This window comes from Pipistrellus hanaki (assembly GCF_964339955.1).
Source record: "Pipistrellus hanaki genome assembly, chromosome: 5".
NCBI classification, from domain to species: Eukaryota; Metazoa; Chordata; class Mammalia; order Chiroptera; family Vespertilionidae; genus Pipistrellus; species Pipistrellus hanaki.
In genome coordinates, this window is record NC_140507.1 from 51,457,905 (window position 1) to 51,483,074 (window position 25,170).

Consider the following 25,170-nt stretch of genomic DNA (forward strand, 5'->3'; position numbering starts at 1 on the left):
CTGTCCTTGAGCTCCAGTGCTCCTCTCCATTCCCAGTCCTCTTGCACCATTTCTACTACCCAGGCTAATCAGAATCAAGGGCGAGGATATTTTCTTGCTTCTAAAGTATCAGAGACTCATTCTTCTCATTTGGGATTCCATTCTCCTCCTGTATCTGCCTACCTCCTGGGGAGGGCAGCCTAGACCAGTTTGGCCTAAGGCACTGGAACAATCTCTCGTTTTTCCAGGGACTATTGGAATACTGAGATCTGGCATTCATCTCTGGGCTTGAAGGAAAAAGGAAAAGCCCTTGACCTTGGCAGCCTGCCTCTGTGCTAGGTGAAAAGAGTTCTTACATGACACAGCCTCATTTGCTTAGACTTCACTTTGGGGTTGGAGGCCAATGGCCCAACTACTATATCGTTCATTTGAGGAACCTCACCCTCAGCCAGTTAGTTATGTTAGATAAGGAAATTTGAGTTACTGGCAGCCAGTAAAAAACAAGATTGGGCTGAAACTGGTTTGGCTCAGTGGATAGAGCGTCGGTCTGCGGACTGAAAGATCCCAGGTTCGATTCCAGTCAAGGGTATGTACATTGGTTGCGGGCACATCCCCGGTGGAGGGTGTGCAGGAGGCAGCTGTCTATGTTTCTCTCTCATCAGTGTTTCTAGCTCTCTATCCCTCTCCCTTTCTGTAAAAAATCAATAAAATATATTTAAAAAATAAAAAAGAAGATTGGGTGTGCAGGTTAACTGGTCTCTGTTCCTTTTTCGCACAACATTCCCAACAGTTACTAATTTGGCATTACTTATGGCAATTAACCTGATCTCCAAGAAGACCTCTACTGATTGACCAACTGGGTCAAAATTGAATCAGAAAGACCCGAGTTGAAATCTCATCTCTATTATTTGTTAGCTGCATGACCTTGCACAAATTATCTAACCTCTCTCGGCCTCAATTTTTTTATCTGTTAGGTAAAAAACAAACAAACTTATTTTACAGGATTGTTCTGTGAATTAAATAAAATTAACAGACTAGTATTTAGTAAATATATTAAATAAAAAAAAAACAAGATTGGGTGTGCAGGTTAACTTCTCATTTGGGATTCCATTCTCCTCCTGCATCTGCCTACCTCCTGGGGAGGACAGCAGTAATTAGTAAATACTAGTTGCAGAATGAAAGTGTTATTAAATGCAAGATGCCCATCTCAATCAAATCTTACATAAGCAAGCTTTTCTAGGAGACAAGGGATTCCAATAGTCTTGATTTACAATCCAAAGTAAGGCACAACAGATGCTAAAATTACGCACTATGTCAACATAATATTTCCCCATTAAATGATAACTAACACCTTTTGTGATCATTAGTGTGTTATCTCCAGTGGAATAGGGATCATATTTCTTAATGTCTCAGGAAGTTTATATTATTGCATTTTCCATTTTATAGTGAAGCAAAATTTTCCTGAATTTTGTATGCTTGCCTGTGGCTGACAAAAGCCCCCATTCTTAAGTGAAAGAAATGACCTTCTAACAAGTTGACAGTTATGAAACAGTTAATTTGAGTGAATGTTCATCCCCATCTCACTGTTGTCCCCACATATCTATGACTTCCTTGTTTTCTTTCTTTCTTTCTTTTTTTTTTTTTTTTTTTTAAATATTTTTTAATTGATTTTTTTACAGAGAGGAAGAGAGGGATAGAGAGTTAGAAACATCAATGAGAGAGAATCATCGATCCCACTACCGGGGATGTGCCCGCAACTAAGGTACATGCCCTTGACCGGAATCGAACCTGGGACTTTTCAGTCTGCAGGCCGATGCTCTATCCACTGAGCCAAACCGGTTTTGGCGACTTCCTTGTTTTCTAAGACAGCAGTTACTTTTTTCTAGTGTCTGTGGAGAAGAGATGTATGAAGGCATGAAATAGACACGGGGGTCAAGTTTTTAGAAAAATTAGTTCTTTTGAATACTTTTTGAATAAAACTTGCAAATTGTCCTGTCAACCAGGAGTCTGACCAGGAGTTCAACCAGAGGGCAGGCCATATGCCCATGGCCCCTCCCCCTGCCTGGCAGCGGCGATAGGCGGCCTGGGAAAGGGAGGCCGTGGCTGGCAGCTGGCAGCTGCTAGGGACCCTACCCGTGCACGAATTTTGTGCACTGGCCTCTAGTACAGTGGTTCTCAACCTTTCTAATGCCACGACTCTTTAATACAGTTCCTTATGTTGTGGTGACTCCCAACCATAAAATTATTTTTGTTGCTACTTCATAACTGTAATGTTGCTACTTTTAATGAATCGTAATGAAAATGTCTGTGTTTTCCAATGGTCTTAGGCTCTAGGCTCTACAGCAGTGGTTCTCAACCTGGGGATCGAGAGCAGGGTTGCCCAAGACCATCGCAAAACACAGATATTTATATTGCAATTCATAACAGTAGCAAAATTATAGTTATGAAGTAGCAACAAAAATAATTTTATGGTTGGGGATCACCACAACATGAGGAACTGTATTAAAAGGTCACGGCATTAGAAATGTTGAGAACCACTGTTCTAGTATGTCTAGTAAGAAGCTTCACAGCAAGCCACAAAATCATGGAAGTTAAAAGGAAAAATAAAAAAGCCAAGCCAATGGTCACAGGGCAAAAGCCCCTGGTCCCTTATGTTTTCTTCAAGAGTAGGTAAAATTTTAAAAACTGGTCTGGACTTTTTAAAAAATGTCAATGTCCTGAAAGAAAAGAAAAGAAGAAAGGGAAACAGAAAGGGGGGAAGGTGGGGAGAGAAAGGGAAAAGAAAGAAAAAGGAAAATCAAGACTAAAGAGACATGACAATAAACAGCATATGATCTTTGACTGGATCCTGGATAGCGGAGAAGAAAATAAATGCTAATGCTGAGACAACTGTGCAAACTTGAACGTGAACTGGGTCTTGGATAACAGTACTATATTCATGTTAGCTTTCTAGAGTGGTCACATAAGAGAATTTTTTGTTCTTAGGAGATAGATGTTGAAATATTTAGGAATGAAGTGCCATGAGTGTGCAACTTACTCTCAAATGACTCATTCAGGAGAAAAAGATTCTTGGTGCAGGATGGATGTTCACTGTACTAGTTTTTCAACTTTTCTATAAGTTTCATTTTTTTTTTTTTTTTAATAAAAAGTTGGGGAAGAGAGAAAGGAGTAGATAATTCTCCACCTGAATGGATGGTGAGATGTTATAAGCCTTAAGGTGGTAAAAGGAGACTGGAGCTATTTAAACTAATACAGCTCATAAACCACATGTGAATCAGAAGTTTTCATTCACTGTTGCTAAAACTCAGCTATAGAAAAGAAAACATTATATATACTAATCCATCTAAACTTTCCCATGCCATCATTAAGTGATGAGACATATTAAGGCCCTTGTGTAAGGGCTGAACTAAGGTGCAATCCTCTTAGTAACATGTGAAAAATCCATTGGCGAATTCTGTACTATCATATATATCCTACATAGACAATACATACATAAAATCAAGAACATGAAAGGAAGATTTCTTCTTTTACCTGGGAGAAAAATAATTTTCCCCAATGATACCTTTTCTACTTAGAAATGCTTTTATTTTCCCATAAAGTTGTCTATTTTTGTTTTCTGTTAATGCTTTTTTTGTTATTTTACCCTGTACATGCAATTTCTCAATGTGTGCTTCTTTGAAAGACTTATATGACTGAGAACTTCATATTATTGCTACTCATGCTGATGTGTCATTTTAAGTTATTTCAGGTGAGTGTTACACAAGTAACACTCCTTGCCCAACCCTACTGGTCACTATGAAATGGAAATAGCTTGATTTATCTTTTAATGATGAAAAGTCAAGAATGACTTTCATCATAATAATAAATTCCATTTATGCACCACTTGAGAGTTTATGAAGTGCTTTAATATTTATTTCACTTCTTTGCATAGATGTAGCAATGGAAGAGAACAAGCAAGAAGACAGATAAAAAAGCTTACTGGTGTGATTAAGTAAACAAAGGTTATGAGTGACTTAGAGGCATCTTGAACATTTACAACTAGCTATAAAGGAAAAATTCCCTGTTGTTTTGTTGGAAATGAACAATTAGCAAATATTGCAGCAGGAAATGCAGTCTGGTGCTTTAAGCTAACAACTGGAACCAGACTTACTTCTTTTTTAAACTAAGCCCTGAGCTCCCTGTGTTCTTGGGCAAATCAGTAGGCCAACAGTTTCTTCTATCAATTGGGGTTGGAGCCCCTGACCTTGCTTACTGGGGTGGCCTATGAGTTAGCAAACATCACTGAAAATTCAAGACACTATCGATAATCACACATTACTGCCTGTCTGCATCTCCTAAGAAAGCTGCAGAGCATGACAAATTGATTGATTGACTGATTGATTGATTATGTTTCTTGCTTTTATACTTGTGAAAGGATATTCATGCATCAAAATCTGAAATACAATATTTTAAAGGTTCCAGGGGAAAACTAATGTCTTTTGATTCTCACTTATGCTCCTTGCCCCAACTCCAGGCCTATAATAAGGATGCAATCGGTGGTGGAAATCTGGAAAACATTGAAAGCTCGGTAGCAAGAACCCTCTGCTGCAAGTAACAGAATGCTCTGCAGAGGGGCCCAGCCTGATTACACTAACTATGCCAATATCACCAAGCCTACGCTTGTCATTTCTGGGATGCCAATGGCAAAATGACTTCTTTGCCAAGATTTTAAAGAGCTAAGGGAAAAAATTCTCCAAGATGCTGCAGTGGAGACAACAGCCAACTCCTTCCTCATGCTAAATGTGAAGCTGAAAATACAATTCAAAGTGACCAAGTAAGAAAGGCCTATACCAATGGCCTCAGAGGACAATTATATATTTGTGGTGTGGAGAAAGAATCCTACAAAATCCATTAAAAAAAAAAAGTGTCTCACTCTACTCGAAGACACAATAAAACTGGTATTCAAGGGCACAACTGGGCATTCTCATCCTCCTGCCCCCATGTTTCCATGTGGCTGGATTTTGCTCTTGACTCCCTATTGCTTTGTCTCCCAATGAGAAGTGGCTTTTCTGACTAGTGACTTTGAGAAAAGGAACATGTGGGCCAGTATCTTCTGGCTGAGCATTGTTATTATAGCCCCTACTACAAATCATCAGAACAAAGTCTGTATGAGCACCTTCTGATCAGTATGCATGCGGAGATGGTATATGCTGCTCTACTCTGGCCATATGATAAGCCTTTTCCAAGTGGAAGGCTTACCGTTTTGGGTAGCTGAGTTCAACTCATGTAGAAAGCAGTAGAACCTATTTGCTATATATCAAGTTGCAGTTTTAAATCAAGCCATTATTGATAATAAAGTTGATAGGTTCATTTCCATCTGTTTGATTTCTCAATTAGTTCCGACTCAAAAGGGAAAGTATCCTTTTCATACTTCCTTTCTAGCACTCATAAACTAACTCATAAACCACAGCATCACCAATGACTCCACAAAAATGAAGAAACCCAAGAGGGCCAGCTGCCATGGCCAGGCATGCATTTCCTGTGAGGATACAGCTTTTAGTGGTCTGCTGCAATTTTTTATGTTCTGAAACTGTCTGTGGACGAAAAATGAATGGTGCCCAGCTGCTTGATATGAGGCTGCATTTTTATTATAGGCTTCTAGTATAAATCACCAGAACAAAGCCTGTATGAGCTGCCTGAATGTCAGAGACAAACACAGTGTCACAGAACACTGTTAGGCAATTTTTTTTTTTTTTTTTAACTACTACATATTTATATCAACAAAAGATCCCTAAGCTTTCGTCATCCTAGGCATCTTTGGCCATGTGTTTATATTTTATTTTCTACACATTCCCACCTCACTTTCTAGCATTTCAGACTTTTGGGAACAGTAGTGTACCACATCTATTTTAAAGAGTTATGAGTTCTAAGTATAGCACTGTCTCCTCTAACAATGGCTTGTTGTTGTGCTCAATCGCATCCAAGCACATATTTTGAGGGGAAAACAAACCTGCATGAGGGGATGTGGAAATGTGAGAAAAGCCCTTTCCAAACACAACACTAAAAGTTTCTTGCTCAGAAATGCATCTCTAGGGAGAGGAAATGCTGCCTTGATATGTTCCCTCACCAGGAAGGCGCACAGGGCCAGGTGAGAGAGATGCTCTGCAGGCCAATGGGAGTCACTGGGAAGAAGGCAGATGAGGTCCCTCAGTTCCCCATAGGTTCTTCCACCACAGGTGCTCCTCTCAGTTCAACACTATTGTTTTTTTGTTGTTCCTTGAGATGGTATCATCATTTCCACACAAAGGTAAAGGGAATGGTTCATAAAGGATGAAAGTTGGTGGGGGAATAACCTTTCAAGACCATGGGTGAGAGTGTGCAACCCTGCACAAATTAGGGGAATTTGGGAAGAGCTCAATCACGAGAGATAAAATGAACCAAGATGCGTACAGATCTCAGCCTCAATCAGTGTGCAGAAATGCAATACACAGGAAATCACCATAGAAAAACTGCAATCAGAAGAGAGTGATATCCTGGTAGCAGAGGAAAGGAGGTCAGAGAGATGTAAACATGTCTTTCCTGGCCCATGTCCCAACTATGTTGTCACATTCTCTGTTCCTTTTTATAACATTTCAATCTTAATAAAGTCTCAGCCTTTAACCTAACTTTAGGTAAAAACAAGACTCTAGAATTGACTGTCTTAAGTTTACTTTCAGGAGGGATTGGGGTTCTATTTTATTAACTCTTTGGTCCAAGAACCCCAAAGCTAAGAGATAAACATGAAAAAATAGTCCTGGCTTTGACCTAGGGCAGTAGTCAGCAAACTCATTAGTCAACAGAGCCAAATATCAACGGTACAACATTGAAATTTCTTTTGAGAGCCAAATTTTTTAAACTTTAAACTATGTAAGTAGGTACATTGTTATTAACTTAATTAGGGTCCTCCTAAGCTGGCCTTTGTTAAAAACTCAAGGGGCCAAAGAGCCGCAGTTTGCAGACCACTGACTTAGGGCATCTGGCAAAAGCCAATGTAAAAGCTCTTTGGAGAGACTTGCTTTCAACTCAGCCACAAGATTCCCACTAATAAATCCCTGTCAAATATGGCTTCATAATCCAAAATTACAAAATACACAAGAAGATCACATATCTTTATCCAGAATCAGCAGACACACACACACACACACACACACACACACACACACACACAAAAAAAAAAAAAAAAAAAAAAGCAGAACAGAGAGTCCAAGAATTTCAGGCAATAGAATTATTAAACACAGACTTATAAAATAAGTAAATTCAAAATTGTTAAGAAAATAAAGAACTAGCTGGAACCGGTTTGGCTCAATGGATAGAGCGTCGGCTTGGGGACTGAAAGGTCCCGGGTTCGATTCCGGTCAAGGGCATGTACCTTGGTTGTGGGCACATCCTCAGTAGGGGGTGTGCAAGAGGCAGCTGATCGATGACTCTCTCTCATCGATATTTCTAAACTCTCTATCTCTCTCCCTTCCTCTCTGTACAAAATCAATAAAATATATTTAAAATAAAATAAAATAAAATAAAATAAAATAAAGAACTAAATATGTGGAAAAGGGAAGAAGGTATTTCTAAAAATACAGAAAATATTTAAAAGAGAAAAATAGGATTTCTATAAATGAAAGGTACACTCAGTAAAATAAAAAAAACAACAACAAACCTCAGTGGGTAAAGAGCAGAGTAGACTTAATGAAGAGAGAATTAGTGAACTGGAAGAAAGTGCAAAGAAGACCTTTCAGAATGAAGCATAGAGAAAAAAAATCTTAAAAGATTTTTCCATTAGCTAAGAAATGCCCACAGGCAGAGCTGCTCTCTTAATAGTGGGTCTGGGGAAATTCAGTATCTGGTGCTCTGAACTGGAGGCTAATTAGGTTAGATCTCCTTTTGCCCATCTCTTTCTGAATCAGCACTTTCTCCTCTTCCCAGGATTAGATTTCTCACCTAGTAGATCCTATTTAATAAAAGCCTCAGTAGCATCATGCCCTTGCGCAATGTCACCACAAGACAGCTGCCCTCACGTAGTGACAAGATGGCCACCGCAAGATGATTGCCACAAGATGGCTGGCAGGGGAGGGCAGTTGGGGATGATTAGACCAGCAAAGGAGGGCAGTTGGGGATGAACAGGGAACAGGGGAGGGCAGTTGGGGGTGACCAGGTCTGTAGGGGAGGGAAGGTGGAGGGGATCAGGTCTGCAAGGGAGAGCAGTTGGGAGCGACCAGGCCACCAGGGGAGGGCAGTTAGGGGTGACAAGGCTGGCAGGGGAGGGCAGTTAGGGGTGATATCAGGCCAGCAGGGGAAGGCAGCTGGAGGTGATCAGGCCAGCTGGGAAGGGCAGTTGGGAGCAATCGGCCGGCAAGGGAGCAGTTAAGCATCAATTAGGCTGGTAGGAAGAAGCAGTTAGGGGCAATCAGGCAGGCAGGCAGGCAGGCAAGCAGTTAGGAGCCAGCAGTCCCGATTGTGAGAGGGATGTCTGACTGCCAGTTTAGGGTAAATCCCATAGGTAGTTGGAAATTCCCCAAGGAGTTCTAGATTGGAGAGGGTACAAGCCAGGCTAGGGGACAGCCCCCGCCCCCCCCTGCCCCGTGCACGAATTTCATGGACCAGGCCTCTAGTGTTGTAATAAACAGCACACATGATCAGTGTCAATACTGAATAGCCAAAGCCTCTGTGTGTGTATAAGCATGTGAATGTACACCTATTAACCAACAGGGGTGGGCAAAAGTAGAATTACAGTTGTGAGTACATGAAACACAGAGTTCATTCTTTTATTACTATTAATTACTGTATTATTTATTTGTATTACAATGGTAAATTTAATTTTGCCCACCCCTGTAATATACATACATTTAGGTGTTAATGTTCTGAAATATATACAGACACATATACATGCAACTATGGTGAAAACAGACTGGAAGCTGAGCATTAAACTGGGAGGAACGCAAATTCTCAATCTAACTGGGACAATAAATAATTGTGTGACTGTTGGCAAATTACAACAGCTATCCTCTCATCTGTAATTTAAAAGGACTAAACTAAATTATTTCCAGGATCTCTTCCTACTGTATCAAGAAGCTAACCAGCTTTCATACCATCCATGTACTTTATTTTGTAGGACAGGTCTCTACTAAGAGCCTTGTTCTTATTTACATTAATAAATGTGATAATCTGACTTTCTGGGCCAGAGCAGATAGAAATAATAATTGAGTAGTGAAAAATGAGCAAGGGATTCTTAGAATCAAATATACTGACAATGGCTTTAAAAAGGAGGAGAGAGGTAGGTGAGGAAACCTTAGAAGAATGGCCATCATTAGCCATTTACTGTAGAATCAGATAGCTTTCCACACCTCAATCACCCTTGAAGGCACCATTATATTACAACACTAAGCCACACTGATTTTGCTGATAACCTTAAGTAATTAAGAAAAGATTAGCTTATGTTCAATATACTCTATTTAAAAAGCAGGCAAGTATAAAATGCATTTTAGAAAGATTCGTATAAAGAGATTAAAAAATATCAAAAATGTTTTAGACTCCTGGAAAATTCTTTCAGATGGACTCCCCATGTATGCATATATAAGTATGTGCAATTATATAGAGAAATATTAAGGGTGTTACATACATGTTTTTACATGCAAAGTACTGTCAAGTGGCCCAGAAAAGATCAACGAATTGCTTTTTTAGAACATTACAATCAAACACAGAAGGATGGTCCATCAACTATATAATACAAACATATAGGGTCCCCCCCAAAATATATACATACACTTTGAATTATAACAAAGGCAGTGTTTATTAAAATACATTTCATTTTCAAAATTGAGCTATAAGCTATTAAAGTTTGTATACATTTTTTTGGCATACTCTGAAGTGTTATAATTAATATAGTTAGTTTTGGGGAGATAAGAACACATATGTAACACTTTAATCAATAAATTAATTTTAAAAATAGATAGCTAGTCTTCATGTGAGACATTTTGTATGTAAGTCTGGCGGAGAGGTGGGGAATGAAGATGGTTGTGAAGAGGGAGGCCTCAAGAATTCACTGAAAGCTGGACAAAGACTGTGACAGGGAAGGGGACAGACACTTCCCACGTGAGGGGAGGGGAAGCCATGCTGCCTACTGAATGTGAAAGTCCATCATTGTCATGAGTCATTGAGTTCATGGGAAACATCCAGTTAATGACACCATAAGGCAAGTCTGGATCATCAGAGAGTTTAAGAGCTGAGAGGGAACCTTCCCACATTTGTGCGTATGAGCTCATAGACTCAGTTCTTTTAAAGAGACAAAACCCATCACCCCTGGACACTCTACAAATGAATAAAGAAGAACAACATAAAAGCACCTTGGAGAGTAACTGGCAAGACTAAAGTCTGAGAACACAATGTAATTATAAGTTCCACAGATTGTATTAAAGCAAATCATTGAAATGGAAAAAAAAATTAATAGAAAACTGTCATATTTATCTTCTTAAATAACGAAACATCATCTAAGTGTGAATAGACAGAGAGGTAAATATAGATCTTATAATAATGTATGCATTAAATACTTTTTCCTATTGCTGTTTTCTTGAATTTCTATTCTGCGTAGAAGCTCTGAGTTAAAAATAATAACTTTTATAATAACATTTAGAATTAAGGGTCAGGAAAGCGTTTCAGCCTGATGTTCTCTAGAACCAAGTCAAGTATTTATAATAATCTATTAGGCCCTTCAAAACAGAAGTTATTAACAATATCTTCTCTGTTCAGAGCTAGAATATTGCAGATTTACCTAGCTTTAAATAAATCTGTCAAAAGAAATTTTAAAAATAAATTAATCGCAAAGTACTTTACAAAAGCATTCACATTATCATTTCTTTAAGGAACAAGATCCCTGATGGTACAATCCGCAGAACACATCTCCAGCATGAAACACATTGTTTGTTAGTTCCCAGAGGGCAGGCATCACATCAGATTTATTCACATTGCATTTTCCCCTGTTTATTCCCCTTCTTCTTGCTAATAGTGCTATATACTCTCGTGAATAAAAAAAAAAAATTATACTATGTGGTGATCAATGTTTCAATTTCCATTCCACAGTTGTCAGGGCCAATTCCAAACACCTTTGATATGGAAAGCCCCAAATAGTTTTTAAGACAGGCTGATCCTAAGACAAGAGGAGAATACTCTAGTTTATGTATGTATTAATACATACAGCTTTTAGAGCTCTTCCCCAGAAAATAAGCAGCATTTATAATTAGTAGGGGGTTCTGTGTTACGTGTAGATAAGAGCTACCAGACAAGCAAAAAACAAGGGCAGAGTCACTAGTTTCTAATTAATCGCACTGTGGCACAGCCTGACATGATCAGAAGTTACCTACCGACCACAGGCAAACCACCTATCAGGGGGCATCGGCAACAATGTTCTCTTTGCTTTCTCCTGCACAGGGATCGGCACCAACAAGGGGCAAGGATTTCAAATAACGAAGCATGTGTGTGTCTATGTGTGCAATGCATAAATTTCAAACAAACTGGATGCTTTGCTAAAACTGCACCATTACTGGAAACATTGGTAAATTATGAAACAAATAGACTTGTAAATCCCATGACGTTTTATCAAACAGATATATTTCCTTCCTATTTCACATCCATATACCAAGTATTGTAAGTAGAGAAATTAAAATGACATGACAAATAGGAAATAACTAAGTCTAAGCAAATAGCCGAGGATCTTGTCTATAGCTGTATAGACAACCAATTATTTAATAAATGAAAGAAAACTGTGTATCAGAGTAAGAGGTTTTTGTTTTGTTTTAAACTAGGGCAAAATAATGAGTGAGGCTGAATCCCTGCCATAAAAACAAAGAATGCTGTCCTTAGTTTTGCTGTAATCCTGCCTATAAGCAGGGAAATGGGCTGAATGACCTTTTCAGTCTGAAGATTTATGATGGGATTCCATATAATTCTAAAACTAAAGGTAAAATAAGAAGATAAAATGCCTGTGGTCCTAAGAAATATTCAGAAGAAGTGCCACAAATCAGAATGGGGGTGGAGATAGGGGATAAAAATGAGTATTATATCTAGAAACACAGACATTTATATATGCACTAGGGGCCCAGTGCACGAATTTGTGCACCTTGAAAGGAAATGTGGGCCAAGCTGGGCACAGGGGCGGGTTTAGGTCCATTCTCGGCGCCCCCACACAGCCCTTCCCACCACAGCCTCTGGCCCCTATCTGCTAGAAGCCCTGCTCCCACCGCTGCTGATGGCATCGGCCCTGCTTACACCTGCTGCTGGCGCAGAGTGACTGGGGCACCAGCAGCGGGTGCAAGAGGGGCCAGCACTGTCAGCTGGCCCCAATTGCCCCTTAGGAGAAGGGGGAGGGAGAGAAGCCCTGAGGTATGACTGGGATTGGCAGCCGCCACTCACACCTGCTGATGGCACCAGGCACTGGCACAGGTACAAGTGGTAGTTCCGGTGCCAGCAGCGGGTGCAAGTGGGGCTGGCACTGGCAGCAGAACATGGGAACAAAGAATTTTCAGTAACCATCAGAGGCTCACCCCAATGACAGTGACCAGCACCCTGCCTTAGTCTGGCACCCCTGCTCCACCATCCCACTGTGGTCGCCGGCCGCCATGTTCTGCGCTCTGCCACCTACTGCCAATGCCCGCTACGTTCTGCATGGACACCTGATGGTCAGCGCACGTCATAGTGACCAGTTGTTCTACCATTTGGTCTATTTGCATATTAGGGTTTTATACATATATATTTACAAATAAACACACATAGCCAAGCTCAAAAGCAAAAGAGGAAATCTCTGAAGCTCACAGCAGTCAGCTGCAGCAAAGCGGTTAAGACTGTGAACTTGGAAGCCAGACCACACACACCTCAGAGACACTGTATGTTCGTTTGATTCCACAGCACCGCAACAAAGCGAGTAATAGTATCTTTGCTGGTGAAGGATCTTGCCTTCAATTTGTAAAAAACAACAAAAACCCTGCAATATATATGAAGTTTAATAAAGTGAAGCACAATAAAATGAGTTATGCCTGTACTGGGTTTGTCCAGCCTCACCACTTAATTTCTAACTGGGATTATAGGAACTGTGCCTCACAGAGTTGTTACGAGGTTAAAATAAGTGAATACATATAAGGAAAGCACCTAAACAGTGCCTGGCACATAACAAGCTCTCAGTAAATATTAGTTGATTTTGCTGCTATCATTATTGTTAATCAGGCTTAAGGGACTCTAGATGATGTTCATTTAAAGCCCCTTAGGAAAAGAAGTCAAGGCTGTGAGCCCATTGGGGTAGGCAGGTGGGAACCACAAACTCCTGGGACAGTCAGAATATCTCCCATCAGCCACAGGAGCCAACATGGAGAAGGCCGCCCACCTCAAGCATAGGTGAAAAGAGACTTGAAAAATCAGAGCCCCTGGCCCTGCACTTGGCTTGGGTGTGGGGCTTGGATGTTGGCACTATCCAATCTATGTGACAGACGGGGATGAAGAAATTAACATAGAATTTTTGTTCAAGAAAGCCTAGTGGGCCCTGGCAGTGGCCACCATGAATTCATGCCACAGAGACACCTCCACAGTCCAGGGGAGAGTCTTCAAGTGGAAAAATCACACTGAGCTCTGAGCCAAATAAATAAAAACAAATCCACACCTGGACATGTCCTGGGTAAAACTATCAGAGGGAAAAAACCCCCACATATTATCTACAAAGGATGCAGACTTCTCATCAGCAATAATAGATGCCTGAGGACAATGGAATCATGTCTTCGAAGTGCTGAGGGGAAATACTGTCAACTTAGAATTCTATACCATCACTCAAGAGCTAGGGAGAAACAGAGAAGATTGGGGGCACAAGAAAATGAAGCAAGGGCATCACCCAAAGACCCTGAGGCAAGAGATACTAATAGAGGCAGGAAAGAGTGCCAAAAAGGAGAGTGAGATGTAAGAAATAGTGTTTACTAGAAAAGAAATCAGTTGAGAGCTTCCTCAACCCTCCACAACCCAACCTAAAAAGTTGCCGTTACCAGTGGGCAGAGGGGCACACCTTCCCTCAGGTTACAGCGGGAGAGCTGTCTGTGCTCTGGAGACACTCCCTCTATTCTCCTCCTCTCCACTCCCCTTCTCTCCGCTTCCCTTGTAACTTACACAAGAGATCATTTGTATAAGTTACAAGGTGAGATATTTTGCAATACTTACTCTGTCTCATAAGGATTTATTTATGCTTGCTACTTTACAATATTTCTATTTAAGAAAGAAATATGCTGCCTCTCAGTGCATCTCCAAGATAAACTGAATTACACTTTAAGTCCAAAAAGTCAGGTCACTTCACCCTCAGGGAAAATGGGAAACTTCACCCTCAGGGGAAAGGGAAATGCAAGACATGCATGAGCTTGGGTGTGAATGATCTAGAATGTGGATGAACTTATTCCTCCTAAGAACAGGGTAGGGTGAGCAGATGGGTACATCTGTCACTGTTTGGACTCTGGGAAGAAAAAGAAAAGTTTCACCTGCAGAAGGCTGAGGAACCAGTTGAGGTAATATTTGATGATTAATATTATCTTCATACTAGAGGCCCAATGCACGAAGATTTGTGCAAGAATGGGCCTTCCTTCTCCCAGCTGCCAGCACCGCCTTCACTCTGGCCAGAGCTGCCTTTTCACTCCTGCCTGAGCCAACTTTCCGCCTTCCTACACTCCCCAGAGGCCCAGAGTGGCTGAAGCTGTGCAGAATGCCTCTGTCGTCGCCATGGCAACAACACAAGCATCCCACACTGCCCCTGGCTGCTCGGCACCTGCATATGCAAATTCACTATCTTTGTTGGATTAATTTGCCTACTCACTCTTGATTGGCTGGTGGGCATGGTGAAGGTACAGTCAATTTGCATCTTACTCTTTTATTAGTGTAGGTAGATAAAGTTTTTTAAAACTTTGTTGAAAACACCTTTGACTCTTGAGAGTTCTAAACCTTTCACTCATTGCTTTGTTAAAAAAAAAAAAAAAAAGGTAAAATGCAAAAAAAAAATAATAGCCAAAAAAAATAAAACAAAAACCATCTGACCAATTTAGGATTTAAAAAGAGGCCTCCCCTCATATGACCAAAAATGTTCCAAAAGTATAATCTTACAATCCTTTTTTCTTATTTTATCAATTTAGACCATGACTTCCAGTTATGGTAGAAAAGAATTTAGTTTTTTTTATTTTTCAATATCCCAGTTATATCTGTTTTTGTTAAACCAGTAGTTGGTGCCTTTATTATTATTATTGTTATTATTATTATTATTACTTTATGTAAGTATGTTTCTTTGCTGAACTGTTAAGTATTCTATGGCTACGTTTCCTTTCTTAAACATTTAGTTTTTCTTGGAGTTAATAGGTCTCTTTCATTTGCTTCACTTTTTATTACCTATTGCTTATTCTTCTCAAAGACTCTAGTTTATATGTAAAATATCTTTTCCACACAAACATTAGATACCTGCTATTCCCAGTCCACCTCTCTTTTTTCTGGAGTCTCTGTTCTGGAGTCCTCCATCATCCCCTTCCTTTGGGCCCTCTGTGCCTGCTGCAGAGCTGGCAGTCTGGAACCTCTCCATTACTTCAGCAGTTTCCCATGATAATGGAAATTTTTGGGGAATCTGCCTGTCTGAAAATACCATTATTTTACTGTCACACTTGATTTATAGTGCTGTGTATCTAAGTTAGAATGATTTTTTTCCCCCTAAGATTTTTTTTAAGGCACTGTTCTTTTCTCTTTGAACTTTGTGTTGCTTTTAAAAAGTCTGATGCCTTTCTGATTCCTCATCCTTTGCCCGTGGACCTTTTGTAGCGAGTGGTGATAGGGTCAAGCCTTGGATTGACCTGTGGCAGAGCCACATACAAGTCCTAGCACCATTAAGGTTGATCTCATAGTCCTCCCTTGTTCCTAGGTAGCTAATGGGTTGTGGGAGGGGCAATAAGTGCTGCCAAAATAAGGCTTGAGTAAGGAAATAGGTTTGAAACTCACAAGAACATTGTAAACATGTTGACCACTCTCCTTGTTTTGCTTTGTGTGATCTGACTATAAAATAAAGCTTCAGCTTACAGGCTGTGTCACTGTTTCCTCATCCAGGCACAGTGATCCTACCTAGATTAAATGTATCTCTCTTCTTTAATCCTTCACTGCCCCTCCTCAGGTTCACCCCTGGCCATGCTGGACACGGTTCAACCTTTCATTTCTTTGTAAGTTTTAATATCTAATCTTTACCCCTGGCATTCCTACACTTTGGGATGATGTGCCTGGCCTGGGAGACTATTTTTACTCCTTGCTCTGGGTTGTTGGCAGGCCCTTTCCTTTGGAGACATGTCCTTCAGTCTGGGAAATTAATCCGTGTTATTTGTTTGATAGTTTCCTCTTATCTATTTCTCTCTTCTGGAACTCTTATTAATCAAATGTTGGACAAAATGAGATTGATCCCCTCATTTCCCCCCTCCGCCCCCCATTGTCTAATTCCTTCTATGTATGTTATACTTTTTTACTGAGAAACCTCTGCCCCTGACCTCCAATTCTCCCCTAGGGACATGTCCTTTCCAAACAAGTTTCTACAGATTCCTGCTTGAGAGAGGAGGAGAGATAGCAGTTCCAGATCACTTGAGGTCCTCAAGCAGGGGAGGTAAAAGGACTGAGTAGCCCCAGAGTTCAGTAGGTATCTGACCCCAGTGTCTTTTGCCTACTTGGGATCTTTAGGAGGAGTGTGTTGCCAGCTGACTTTCTCCCTAAACTATGCATTTCTGTGGAGGTGTATAGCTGCAGAGGGTCAGGGAGAGGACCTCAGGTCTCACTGCTGTGTGCAGACTGAATTGACCCCTTTGTTTTCACCTCCCTCTGCAGATCCCAGCCTGACCCTTTCTTAAGCTGCACAGGACACACCATCTCATTTCTCACTAGTATCTCTTTCTGCAGGCTTTCTGTCCCTTTCTTCTGAAAGAGTGAAGTCTGCTCTGCTAGTCAGATCCTTCTCCATCTACCATCACTCGTGCACTTTGGTCGTCTCTACTATTCTCTTGGAGGCTTATAACTTTTAAATTATTTTATCATTATTTCAGCAGGATTTCTTTGCGGTGGACAGAAAGGCAGACGAAATGTGTATGTTCATTATGCCATATTAATCAAATGCCTCTTTAACTGCCCTTCCTTCATTGGCCTATCAGCATTTTAGGAAAATTATTTTACTGCAGTAAGAATATGTAACATAAAATATTCTCTCTTAAAACACATTTTTAAGTATATAATACAGTACTGCAGACTATAACTCTCTTAAACATTTAAATATTCTCAAGCCTCTTCCATATTAAGGAAATCAGGACTAATAAAAAATTTCCCTGATGCCATGCCATGTCTTCTTGCACCTACTGCATTCTCTTTTCCTTCAGAGCCAAACTTCTTTAAAGAGTTTTCTCACCTCTTCTTTCACTCTCTCACTTCATCTTCAACACTCGCCAATTTTCCAATCTATTGCCACTACCTTCTAGTCCCATCACTCCACTGAACTCATGTATTTGTAGCTGAAAAACAGCATGTTTTCAGACAAAAACAATCTCTCCATAGACAAATACTCTAAGCTGGAGGGAGGAGCAGACAGACATCCTATACTTGTCTTCCCCCAGAGTGACCCAACATCAAATGAAGATGACCTTAGATACTGTTTGCAGGGACAAAAAGGACAAGTAAGGAAAATGTTCTGAGATAAACTGCCCCAATACAACCAAAGCCCTGGAAGAGCAGGCACACTGGAGGCACTGCTCACAACCTGCCACTCTGGGCAGTGACCCTAAGAAAGGTAAACCTCTGTACCGACACACCGTCCAGCACTCAGTTCAACCAGCTTTCACTTGGATTTAAATGTGGGAGTATGGACTTCACCTACGATAATCCTCCCACCCCTCTTCACCACCATATATACATATTCTCTAAAGATGACAGGAAACGCCACCTCTGAAACTGTATGTTCTAGACTATGAGCCATTTATTAGCACCAAGAGTCACACTGTTCCTTCCATTCTAGAGTTGGTTGAAATTCAGCCAATTCTATGAAAGTATATGCTAAAATTTTGCTGATGAGTACGCTAGACCCAGTCATTCCTTGGGCTTAAGTAAAAATTAGTAGATAAATGAGTAGTTAATGTATATTGTGGTTGAATTTCCCCCCTCCCCTCCATTTTGATCACTTCTTGATTTTCAACAACCATAATCATTACTGGCCTTATATTGTAATATCATGTGATATATATGCTGTTGTTTCCTTTTACTGAAGTTGCCGGAAGCCAATTCCAGCATGTCAGTAGGGCTGAATCATTTGGAAATAGCTGAAGGCATTTCCCCAAACCTGAAAAGGAGACTTAAATGACTGCTTGCTGCCAGAAAGCTGAGGGCATTTCAATCGACTGTTATTGCCTCCTGCTGGCCAAACACCTGAACAGCCTTAGGCAATTCTCCCAATCTGACAATGGAGTCTATGTATTTTTTTTTTTCAAATTTTTAATATATATATATATATATATTTTTAAATATATTTTATTGATTTTTTTGACCCCCTCCCTCCCTCCCACACATCCCCTCCCTCCCCAGAGTTTTGTGTCCATTGGTTGCACTTATATGCATGTATACAAGTCCTTCGTTGATCTATTTTCTCCCCCAGATCTTCCTCCCCTCCCCGCTGTAATTTGACAGTCTACTTGTTGATATACTGTCACTATATCTATCTTATGGTTCATCAGTTTATAATGTTCTTTATTATCCACAAATGAGTGAGGTCATGTGGTGTTTCTCTTTCATTGATTGGCTTGTTTCACTCAGCATGATGTTCTCCAATTCCATCCAGGTTGCTGCAAATGATGAGAAATCCTTCTTTTTTATGGCAGCATAGTATTCCATTGTGTAGATGTACCATAGTTTTTGGATCCAATCATCTGCTGACGGACACTTCGGTTGTTTCCAAATTCTGGCTATTGTAGATTGTGCTGCTATGAACATAGGGGTGCATATATCCTTTCTGATAGGTGTTTCTAGTTTCTTGGGATATATTCCTAGAAGTGGAATTACTGGGTCGAATGGGAGTTCCATTTTCAGTCTTTTGAGGAAACTCCACACTGTTCTCCACAGTGGTTGCACCAGTCTGCACTCCCACCAGCAGTGCACGAGGGTTCCTTTTTCTCCGCAACCTCGCCAACACTTGTCGTTTGTTGATTTGTTGATGTTGGCCATTCTGACAGGTGTGAGATGGTACCGCATTGTTGTTTTGATTTGCATCTCTCGGATAATTAGTGACTTTGAGCATGTTTTCATGTGCCTTTTGGCCTTCCTTCTGTCTTCTTTTGAAAATATTCTATTTAGGTCCATTGCCCATTTTTTAATTGGATCATTCATCTTCCTTTTATTTAGTTGTATAAGCTATTTGTAGATGTTGGAGATTAAACCTTTATCAGTGGTAACATTTGCAAATATGTTCTCCCACATAGTGGGCTTTCTTGTTGTTTTGTTGATGGTATCTTTTGCTGTAAAAAAGCTTTTTATTTTGATGTAGTCCCATTTGTTTATTTATTAAACCCTGGCCTTTGATATGTATATCTACCTTGCTTTAAGACAATTTGTGTAAATAAAAAGCAAGGGGTCCAGAGAGACAGAAAAACTTGGTTCCTTTAGCTAAGTCTTCTCTGGCCCCCCATAATGCCTTCTAAAATTATGTTTCGTCTCTGGACTCTTGATTAATTTACACACAGCATCTTTTCCAGATTCCTAAAACCCTTCTAGATGCTGGATCAAGACCCCCGGCATGAAGTCCTCTTCCTTCATTTATCTGCCTGACTTTTACCTGGCCTCTCAGATACCACCTCTTCCAACATCCTTTCTTAACCAACTATACCCCACTCCAATTTCTCATAATAGTCCTTCTCTTACTTATTACCTGTCTCATACTCTGCCTATTACCCTCCCAGGAGTAATCACACAGTATTCTACTTGTTTATAAAACACACTTCCCCAAATAGTCTTTGAACTCAAAAGCAAGGATCATTGCTCATCTTTATTTTCCAGTTTATAGCACAGTGTCCAATATTTAGTAGACATTCTAAAATGGATGTGAAATGAGTAAATAAATTGATGAATAAACATGCTATTTAGACTTAAAAAAAATTATAGAGATGGGTCTTTAGAAAACATTTACTCCATCCTATTTCATCCAAAATTCCCTAAGCAAATATTTCCTAAGAGCTGTGCCAAGATATTAAAACAAAGAAATCATGATCTATGTTCAATAAAACATAAACACTTTCTAATGTAAAGAGTATTAAATAAAAATCTTACCGGCAATGTTCCAGGCAGAGATGCATCAAAGAAAGATACTAAAGAATTTGGAGGTGCTGCAAAGTGGACTTGAGATCCAGAGAAGAGTTTCGAGTTGGAGGAAATCTGGGCATGAATTTCCAAACCCACCACGGCTGCCCATTGATGTTCACTAAAGAGAAAGATATAATGGTTAAGCAATAGTTAGATCTGTCACCATACATAAATTTCTATGAGCCTAAGCCACAAATGTTAATTTCCTATTTGTTTTTAACTTATTAACATTTTATTTTCTTACATTTAAAAATGTGTCATCTTGTATTAGTGATTAAATTAAAAGCAATTCATGATAAACACCTACAAGACCAGCAAAATAAAATTCATTTACAATGTGGCATAGAGAGCTCACTGTACAAACAGTAGGCCACAGAGAAAGGAACAATTTGACATCTTAATTTAAAAATGGGTATCAGGTAATGTCTGCTTGGCTGACTTCAGTGAAAAACAGCCTTTTCTAAATTAACTGTCCTTCATGAATTAATCACTCAGCAAATGAAGAAAGCTGACCTTGTACACAGTTTTAGAGTTAACGTCAGGATTCTACTACTAGAGAAATAATGGTAAATAAATAGCTGCACATCTCATTATTTAAAAAGAGAAATTGTTATGTTTTCAATTCCTTTTTATAACAATGGGTCACAAATGAAATTATCAGTGACATGGATATAATCGATCACTACTAAATAATAGTCCTGGAAATTTTGTGCACAGGAAAACATTAAACCATCAATTTGGCTTTTCTTATTTTTGTCCCCAAATCACTTTCAGTTACCCATATTTAGGTTCAAGTTCTTTTGCTTATCTGCTTATGTTTCATGGCTATAAAATCTAAGAAGCTGTTAAAAGCTATAATTTCTCTTATCTGACCACCCCTCTGTTGGATCTTTGAATGTTCCATATACAGCTCTCTCCAGGTTCTTGTAAGTGTTCCTCCAAAACCCAATTTGCAGATAGCCTATTCACCATACTCTTCTCATACTTTGTTCCTATCCTGCTTTTTCCCCAAGCAATTTTCTATATTATCTAGATTTTTGTTTACATGTTTTAGATTTTGTTTCAATCATTCCAACATATGAAGTTCTATATCTACAATATTGTGAGATTAATTTTTTTACAGTTTAGAAGCACTGCCTATAATTGAGAGGAATTAAATGAAGACTTCGTTAGAAAGTTTGCATTTCCCTAAAATATTATTCAAAGTACTTTTTTCAGTTTCATTACGTGAGAGAAAAGAAAAATACTTTCCATTCACAGTGAGGTGATCTAATGAAAAGTACAGAAATCAATCTTCTGTACACTTTCCCCTCTGTTCCTCCAACTGAGAAAGACAAGTAATGCCAACCTAACTATCTCATAGGGTTACAGAATAGACATGTGCCTTATACTGATGTATTTAAAGAGAAACTGTTTAAAAGTCTTACATAGTAAAGAATTAACAAGCTGTTCAGGGGCTATCTAGCAAAATAAGCAAAGCTCTCTACACAGCCAGAGCGAAGATTTCTTGTATTGGCTGCATCCTCCTGTGTCTAGACACACATGTTCACCATGAGAGGCCTCCACAGCACGTGGTGCTTCCTGACCACGCACATGAAGCCACCACTATCCAGCGCTTATAGATCAAGGCTCCCTTTCTACCTTTAGAACACTGCTGGCCCACAGTAATGCTAAATGTCAACTATAAATAAGATCCCGCTTCTAGCGGGCACAGACCCCACTGCTGGGACGATTAGTAAGGTGACTGAATCCACTCTTCAGTCTGTGTAGCTTTCACTTAACACCTGCGTGCGGAGACCGGTTTTGCTCAGTGGGTAGAGCGTCTGCCTGTGGACTGAAAGGTCCCAGGTTCGATTCCGGTCAAGGGCATGTACCTTGGTTGCGGGCACATCCCCAGTAGGGGGTGTGCAAGAGGCAGCTGATCGGTGACTCTCTCATTGATGTTCCTAACTATCCCTCTCTCTTCCTCTCTGTAAAAAATCAATAAAATATATTAAAAAAAAGAAAGAAAGAAAACACCTGCGACTTGACACTTGCGCATTCCCCCAATACACCGCACATCTATTTGGGGAGAGCGGTTTCTATGCGGAGGCGGGGCTCACAGAGGACACATCTTGTGCTTTCCAGGCTGCAAGTTACAGCCCAACGCCCTCCCACTTCACGGAATGTCCAAACTGACTGCTGAGCTGAGTGGCCCTCATCTTCCCAGTCCCGCAGTTGCCCCTCACACTGGATTGGACAGTATGTTATGAAATCGTATACCCTTTCCTCGGCTTCTGGGCCGTGGCGAGGGGCTGCTGAGCCACTGAGCTCTGTCCCCTTTTCCCGCTGGACCTGGACCCAGTCGGAGACCCTCTTCCGTGGCGAGGACCGCGGTCAATTTTGGCTAAAATCCAACGCCTAGCGGGACAGCACCAGCGCAGCAAGGGCGCCGCCATTGCTCCACGGCCGTGCGTCAGGTGACGCAGCCGCCCTCTGCCGCAAGGGTCTCTGGGAAGTGTAGTTCTGGAAACGTGTAAAACTCTATAGGCTCCAACGGGAAGACTTCCATTCCCGGCGAGCATTGCGAATCGGAGGCTGCAGCCACCCAGGCGGGGAGGGGAGGGACAGAGAACTGGAGGAGAGAGAGAGTGAGGGTTTCCGGGTCAGAAGGGGTGACTCCTCCTAGCGGGCAGTTGGAGAGGTTTGTGACTGGGAACAGCACGTGTAAGAGTTTGAGGGAGAGCAGGTGGTGAGTAGGATCTGAGGCTGAGAAAAGTGGCTGGGATTTTATACCACAGTTAACGTATCGAATTGAAGTCAATGACCTTGACCTATCTGGAAGAATTCCTGAACCCCCAAACCCGCTCAATTATTTTCTCTGACTACTGTCCCACTTCACACACCAATGTGTGCATTAATGCAACAAATACTTATTTGCGAGTCTACTCAATACTAGGCACATTTCTTAGGCACTGGGGTTGCAGCAGTGAACAAGACAGCATGCTCATGGAGCTTCCATACTTGGGAGGGAAGACATACAGAAAAGTTAACAAAAACTGGATACTTTCATGCAGGTGAAAAGTGTTAATACTAAAGGAGAGTTGCTTGGAGACAAACAGACCTACATTGAGCCCTTCTAGTTTTAACTTACAGGCATAACTCGTTTTATTGCACTTTGCGCCACTGCACTTCACAGGTGTTGCATATTTTAATAAAATGGAACTTAAGACCCTCGAAGAGCAAAAAGATGATGGCTCACTGAAATGCTGTACTTTATTATGATGGTCTGGAACCAAACCCACAATATTTCTGAGGTGTGCATATACTTGCTTTATTATGGTGGTCTGGAACTAAACCTGTATGTCTCCTGAGTATGCCTACATTCTCTTTTATGTTCTTGGCCAGTATTTGAAATAGCTTTGATAGCAAATGCCATCATTCCAGTGGACTTCCTTTATTTTTCCTGCTTGGAAACTCATACCCCTTGTTGAAACTATCATTGTTTCCCTGAATTTGTACACACAACTTAGTCATTTAGCTATTCTCTATTATGTCTCTCTATTTTAATTCTCTACATAGTACTTAGGAAGATCTGATGTTTATGGAGAATTTGTCTTATTCAACACAGTATTACCAGAGTACAAAATAGGCCCCTCACAAATATTTGTTGAATGAAGGAGGGCAGTGTGGATAATGCATTTGACAAAGGATGGTATGGATATATATATATATATATTAGTAGGGAGGTGATGAAATAGTGTCGTGGTGGAGGCAAAGAGAAATTGATCTATGTGAGACAGCTTTAGAAAGTATGAGTGAAGGATTTGGTGATGGGTTGTATATGATGGTGGAAGGCTAATTTCTAACTTGTACAATTGGATGAGTGATAGAGCTATTCACTGAGATAAGGAAACTAGAAGAGGATTTGCAGAAAAATATGAGTTTGATTGCCTTAGTGACAAGAGAAGTGAAGTAGGCATCTTTGATGCCTACCTGAATATGGAACAGGGGAAAGGCCACATAGTCTGCATACTTCACACTGATAGATTTTCAGTTATTAATCAATAAATAATCTATTAATTAGACAGTTATTACCTACAACTATTCCCATTAATACTCTGATGCAAATATGATATGCAATTTAATTCATTTGTGTAGCCAATTTCAGTTACTCTCCTTAAAATTGTCATTATTTACTTTTTCTATCCATTTTATTTTTTCACCCACTATCATTGATCCAAATTGCTACACCAGAAGTATTTTCACATGATCAAAAAAGAAAACGAGAGAAATGACAGAGAACACAAAGTAGAATTTTAGAGATTTGTTCCGAAGTTTATCTCTAATTATTGTTCTTCTATCATATTCAGATTACTCTTTGGACCCTTCGATAGTTTCTCTCCTATATGAGTTTCTATATTTCCTACCTTTACTCTAGGATAGCTTGGCTTCTCTTTCTCATGTAGCTCCTTAGGTCTTTCTGGCCCAGATTTGGTTGGGGTCAGGAGAGTTCCACTCTGATAGGCCTGCAGAAGAGAGGGAACCCGGTATCTCAGAAATGAGCATGGGAATCCTTTAGCCAAAAGGAAAGGGAGCACCTTGCTACCTTACCATTGCTGATCAGCATGCTTAGGAGGCAATTCACTCCCTAACGAGAAGAGCTGGAGATGTTTTTGAAAAAACCCTATAAGAGATAGCAGCACACCTGATGAAAATCCTAATTTTATGGGCAAAATGAGCTATAATGGAAACATCTTATGCAGTGATAGCATATCACTTCAAAAACTACCACCCCACCACTAGAGGGAGAGAAAATCCTATGCATGAAAGTGGATTTGA

General features: G+C 40.2%; 1 protein-coding gene across 2 annotated transcripts in view; it reads right to left on the reverse strand.

The window, feature by feature from the left end:
• The window catches only part of GATB (glutamyl-tRNA amidotransferase subunit B), an 84,954-nt gene extending 62,129 nt beyond the window's left edge, over window positions 1-22,825 (reverse strand). Inside the window, exons 1-2 of one of the 2 annotated variants that reach the window (XM_084884908.1) lie at window positions 22,612-22,823; window positions 20,317-20,467 (exon numbers count right to left, since the gene is read on the reverse strand). In XM_084884908.1, coding sequence (XP_084741034.1) covers window positions 20,317-20,467; window positions 22,612-22,787 — 327 coding nt within the window. In that variant the 5' untranslated portion in view covers window positions 22,788-22,823. Of the gene's footprint in view, window positions 1-20,316; window positions 20,468-22,611 lie in introns of both variants that reach the window. The other variant, XM_084884907.1, reaches the window with a different exon arrangement.
• Window positions 22,826-25,170: the final 2,345 nt, after the last annotated feature.